The sequence below is a fragment of the Seriola lalandi genome, unplaced genomic scaffold, assembly GCF_002814215.2.
Source record: "Seriola lalandi dorsalis isolate HSWRI2012SDOR001 ecotype SW California unplaced genomic scaffold, Sedor1 jcf7180002054978, whole genome shotgun sequence".
Classification (NCBI taxonomy): Eukaryota; Metazoa; Chordata; class Actinopteri; order Carangiformes; family Carangidae; genus Seriola; species Seriola lalandi.
Window position 1 is genome coordinate 465,207 of NW_019525528.1, and position 6,138 is coordinate 471,344.

Sequence of the window (6,138 nt, forward strand, 5' to 3'; positions counted from 1 at the left end):
GGAGCCTGCTGGGGTCGTTCAGGAAAGGTTTTCAGGGAACCTCCAGCTGGGGGGAGACCCCAGGTCTGACCCAGAACCCCTGGAGGAAGTTATCACATCTGGTCTGGAGACATATAAGAATCCTCCAAAGAGGACAGAGGATTTGGTTACAGAGAAAGCTCTCTGGACTACATTGCATAGTCTGGTGCTACCGCGGCTCGGATCTGGATCAGTAAGGACCACAGGTTTAGTTTCAGCATCAGCAGCGATGTGGGTGTTGCAGTGACCTGCTGTGGTGAAGAGAGATCTTCAGTCCAACCCTCAGCTGTGGTCATGAATGAAGAATATAACTAACCAAAATGAGTTTCCTATCCAGGGAGTCTGAGCTGGAGGAGGAGCCAGAGAAGGTGGTTCAGGTTTCTGATCAGGACAATCTTCTGCTTGGTTTTCTTGGAGCATCCAAACGACCCCAGAAGAAACTTACAGGGTGAGGAGCTTTGACACCCAGGGGGAACTCCACTTGTGTTCCCTCAGAGGAGCTTGTTAAGGCAACTCAGGGATCTGAAGCCTCTCTGTGGAGGCTGAACATTATACCTATCATCCGGAAGGTTTCCTCTTGGACTGGTGGGAAGTCTCGGGTTCCCTGGGACCAGTCCAGCTGCTGATAACTGACCTCTAGATTTACCATAACCTGGACCACTGAGAATCTTCAGTCTGGATAAGGACTTCTGGACTACATTACCTCGCCTGTGGCCACAGGAAACTGGATGGACGGGCTGTGAAGACTGATCCTGAATATTGGATTTTGAAATTTTCTAAAATTAAGAAATGTGGATTTAAAGAGAACAACAGTGTGGTTGAACTTTAAAGTCTCTCAGAAACCAAATATAACTGTCATTAGAAACAGAAGAAAAACCAATAAAACCAAAGGAAGGTAAATAAATCTTTCAGAGACAAAGCGACAGGCAGGTGTTGTGGCACAAATTGACCAAAATCTACCACCAAACTCTAGAAACCTCTCCAAAGATACTTAGTTTGTGCTTTTAAATCTACTCACATTTTCGTTTACATGTGAACATGCTTGAGAGTAGAACAGCCCCATCATCGGGTATATTGTAAACGTCATTATTACTCATATTATTCACTACCAGGAAACAGAAACCACAAGGACCAAGGAGTCCCGCATGGAGATTTGCATGCAAAACAACAGTTCATGCATCTGCCTCGCCTTTAGAAAAGAACAGTAGAGGATGCAGACGTCTGAAGGCAGCTCGCTTGTTCATCTAGCAGAGATCCAAAATGCTTTACAACATACGAACTTTACGAAATTTAGCAAAATCTCGATAAACTCTTATAAAAACAAACCGGGGGGGGGGCATACATTCCTTCATCCACTGGTTCCCCGCCCGTCATGCTGTCTGCAGGGAAGCAGCGTTTGGTCAGTGTTGTGTTTGTGTGCTTTTTCATGTCCAGTGAAAACACTCCTGAACGTTACAATCTACTCAGCCTGAGTCGGCCCTGCATGCACAGCGGATGCTAAAGGTGCTACAGTTAGCATTTTCACACATGAAACGTGAGATGAGATGGATTCTTTAGTGCTGCTGCTCCTCGATTCCCATAAACCTCTCTGCTTCCTACATCCCCGTGTTAACGACAATTCAAGATGGCGGCTGTGGGTTTTGGTGCGTGGAACGTAGGACTATGAAACTCATTAGTGTGTCCATGTGAGGTGGTTCGTGCTGAAGCTTGGTGAGATATATTGACTAACCACAAACATGCATCACCACGTTGGCTTACTTGCTACCAGATAGCTAACTACTCGATATCAAACTAGCGTGTTGTTAACAGGTTTATCGCAGTTTATCAAGAGCTCGTACGTTTGATTCTGGTGGTTTGATGTGACACAGCTCAGATCAAAGATTTTTTGGACTTTATTTTTCCCTCCACAAACTGACATGAATGAATGTGAGTGTGATTAAAGCTGATGTGACTGAACACAGAGGAGCAAGGGTTTCCCAGGATTGACCTGTGTGTGTGTGTGTGTGTGTGTGTGTGTGTGTGAGTGTGTGTGTGTGTGTGTGTGTGTGATGATGAAACTCTCTAACACTGTTTCCCTTTGAGAATGTCCTAATTTGCACTTCTGTCACCTGCGGCTTCTTTTTATAAAGATGACGACAGGTGAGGAAACAATCTCCACCTGCTCCTCCTGCTCACATGTGCACGTGCCACCTGTAAATCTACAGTGATCACATCACACCCTCTTCATGGTGAAACACTGCGTGTAGCACCTTTAACATCCACATTGACAAAAAAACAAATACAGTAAACATGTTTCTCAGTCCACGAGAGGTTGTGCTGTCGAAGGGAGGGAGGAGGCAGCCATGTTGGCGGCGGCGGCGGCGCTCAGGGGCCGAATGGCCTGGAAGACTGGTACTCGCTGGGCACTTTGGGCTTGATGCCCTTGCTGTTGTAGTAGTCAACCACCTGGTTGGGCACTTCTGCAAGTACGCTCTTAGCCAGAGCAGCTGGAGATGCCTGAGGAGGAGCAGGAGGAGGAGGGGGGCATCAGTCAGAGCTGCAAACTCTTCATCTCTTCAGACACCAACATCATAGCTTCCTGTCTAACATCCATCACCGTTCTACATTTTCTATCTCCTCAGTTTCACATCGACTTCCTTCAGGCAGCAGCTGGTTTCAGCTCATGACTCTGAAACTATCGGGGGGGGGGGGCTTTCTGATGATGTAACCAGGACAATAAAATCAAGAACATTGATCAATCATTGACAGTGATTGATTATTGATCTGCAGTGAGTTTGGTTTAGTGGAAAGAACCTGAAACTATGAGAGTCTGGGAGGAAGGAAATCAAGCAGGAGACATGATGAAATCCTCAAATACACACACACACACACACACACACACACCCAGTGGTTGTCATGGTTTGCCGTGATGGACAATTTATGTTTGAACACTTTTTGGACTCTTATTTTTGTTTAGTTTCCTGTTTTATTTTGTATAACTTCCCCCTGTGTGTCTTGTGGTTATTCTACTTCCTGTCTTTGTCCCGTTTCCCTTCTTGTTGATTGTCTAATGTGTTTCACCTGTATCGCCTCCCTTCTGTGTTTTTAGTCTCTGTAACTGAGCTGCTCGTCTCTGCCTCGTTCTGCTGCTGTCAAACTAAAATTGCTTCCAGAGACAGAAAGTCTCATTCATCACACAGATTAAACCCAGGAGGGAAGAATAAATCCAGCGTCTGTAAAATGAGTCCAAACTGGGAGAACGTGTTCTGAACAGAGAAATAAAACGTTTCCCCTGAAGAAGATTTCTGGCAGATTTCGACCTCGTCAAGATCACACGCTCTCGTCTCATCGTCCTCCTCCTCTTCCAATATGCTCCATCCCGAGTTTCAAACTGTCTCCACTCCTCTTTCTTGGCTTATTGCTTTCCTAACACTTCACAGTCATCCACAGTTACACAAAGGGTCACACAGACTTATATATGCACTCACTGTCGTCACATTAACACGCCATCTGCTGCCAGAGTTTAGTTTTATTTTAGTGTTCTCTTCTTTAAGTGTTTGGGCGTCAGAGGCTGTGAACAGATTTAAACACAAAGAGCTCCACCACGACACGTTCAGACATGAACTCAGATCAGATCAGAAGCTGCTTTCCATCACTCACATGTTTGAAGTTGCGGAACGGGACGAACTGGACGATGTCCCTCAGGACGGGTTCTCCTTTAGGCGATCGCAGGATCCCGTCGTCCCCGTCCAGCATCTGCATGTCGCTGAAGTCAGCGTTCCCGACCCCGACGATGATGACGGACATGGGGAGGTGGGAGGCCTGGACGATGGCCTCCCTCGTGTCGGCCATGTCGGTGATGACGCCGTCCGTCAGGATCAGCAGGATGAAGTATTGCTGGAGGAGAGAATAGAAAGAACAGGAGTCAACACACTTCTCTTCATGGTTCACGACTCGTGGCTCTAACTGCAGCTGAACCAACTTCACCTCTGATCTACTGATTTGATTTCATCAGTGAGGAGCAGATCTGACCCTAAACCAACCCAGACTGTGACACAAGGACACAGAGAAACTTCCCAGCATGCAGCAGCTGCCACGACCTCGGTGAAAACTCAATGTCAAGACGACGTCTGACGCCAGCGACAGTTTGACGTAGAATAACTGACCACAGCTGATGCTGGTTTTAAACAGGAACAAAAATGTCTTCTAAACGTCTCAGTGTCAGCTGGCCAACGTTGGATTTTAACGTCGAAACTGATTTTCATTTCCAACCAACCTCACATTGACGTCCAGTGCATGCTGGGTAAATTAACTCCATCGGAGTTGTTCCTGTCTCTTCATGTGGAGAAAGTGTGACTTCTTGTCTTCACTCTCTCTGTGGTTCCTGATATTCAGTTCAACAACAAACTAAAACAAGCTCAAGGAAGTTAGTTCCTGAACTTGGGCCATGAGTGGAGCGAGGGGGTGTGGCTTATAGAGCTGCACCCCCGGATGTTTTCCCAAAAGCTTTGAAGTTTATAATATAAAATCAGCCCTCAGTGTCTCTGACTGACCGACAAACCAGTGGAGCTCTTTTAGCTGCTGGGAAATATCGCCATCTGCAGGTCGCCTGGCAACCAGCCGAGACTTGGTTTGATGTTCGTCCCCTCAGGAACGAGCTAAGCCCCGGACGTTTATGATGTCTGGCTCCGCCCCTGCACCAACTGTCAACGTCCTCCATGATTAAATCACGATTACAACCTGTGTGTTGGAGGTTTCAGGCTCGACTCCCCAGACTGGAAAAGTCTGTCCCTCCCTGTCCATGAAGAAGACTCTGACTTGGAGACGTGGACAGAGACAATCCCAGAGCAGATGGTCTCACTGACAGAGTCTGTCTCTGCTGAGACACAGTTCTGACTGAACTTCAGCCTGGATTTAAATCACAGCCTCCGCTCTCACCATGGCCTCTTTGGTGTGGACCTCCTGCGAGGCGGAGTTGGCGACCTTCTGGATGATGGGGGCGATGTTGGTGGGGCCGTAGAGCTGCAGCTTGGGGAGGCAGGCCTGGTAGGCCTCCACCACGCCCTGGATCCCTGACAGGACACGAAACAGAAACTTTAATCAGCCTCAGAAACAGACAGAAGATCCTGAACCGGAGGTTTCACAGCAGCTGAATCTTCCCGCTGTGTTTCTAAAGTGATTCAGGAGATCGAGCTGTGGCTACGACTTTATGTTGCACAAGAATATTTTCAAATGTTTCAATTTCAGCTGAGAACAAAAAGAGCTTTTTCTCATTAAATTCATCAGTATCAATATTGGATCAATATCATTTTATCATCAGATTTGAACCTACTCATCAAATGAATCATTAAGTGTCTAAAAGAATCCACATTAACACTAACGAAACTAATTAATGTTGACCTGAAACTGAACTGAGTAGCTGAAGATCTGATAATTGATTGATTGATTGATATTGATTGTTGTGACTCAGTTAATTAACTGCTGGAACTTTTACAGCTGATTCTTCACAAACTACTGGATCCAGATCCTGGAGCTCCTAATAATAATAATAAAAACAACAACAATAATAATAATAATAATAATAATAATAGTAAATAATGCAAAAATGTGTGTTTGTTCAACGAGATAAAGAAAGTTTTCTTGCATTGATAATGTAAGATAATTGTTTATTTTAACTCCTTGTATTAAGTTGAAACAACATTTGATTAAAAGTTCAGTCAACTTAAAAAACTCTTTTGAGGAAACCTGTCCATCGTGGTTAAATGAACTTTCTGAGTTGAAACAAATTTAATGTTCAAATTAAGATTATTTCTTTCATTTCAAGTTAAACCAACTTGAAATGTGTTTCAGTCTTTGATAGTAATAATTAGGAGAGAGAAACATTTAATAAGAGATTCATTAGTGTCGGATCTTAACGAGTCCAGGAGTCAGTTTCTTTAAATCCTGTGAGACAGAGACAAGTTCACTCTGTCTGTCTCTGGATGTCCCAGCATGCCCTGGGGCAGCAGTGATGAGATTTAATGTGTGAAGGTCACAGAGAACACACACACACACACACACACACACACACACACACACACACACACACACACACACACACACATAGACACACACACACACACACACAGACACACAGACACA

At 45.2% G+C, this 6,138-nt stretch overlaps 1 protein-coding gene across 1 annotated transcript in view; it reads right to left on the minus strand.

Annotated features, from left to right (window-relative positions):
• The window catches only part of cpne4a (copine IVa), a 38,751-nt gene that overhangs the window by 656 nt on the left and 31,957 nt on the right, over positions 1–6,138 (minus strand). The window contains exons 14-16 of the mRNA XM_023396557.2: positions 4,936–5,069; positions 3,658–3,894; positions 1–2,514 (exon numbers count right to left, since the gene is read on the minus strand). The exon at positions 1–2,514 is cut by the window's left edge and continues 656 nt beyond it. Of these exons, the coding sequence (XP_023252325.1) occupies positions 2,383–2,514; positions 3,658–3,894; positions 4,936–5,069 (503 nt within the window). The 3' untranslated portion in view covers positions 1–2,382. The remainder of the gene's footprint in view (positions 2,515–3,657; positions 3,895–4,935; positions 5,070–6,138) is intronic.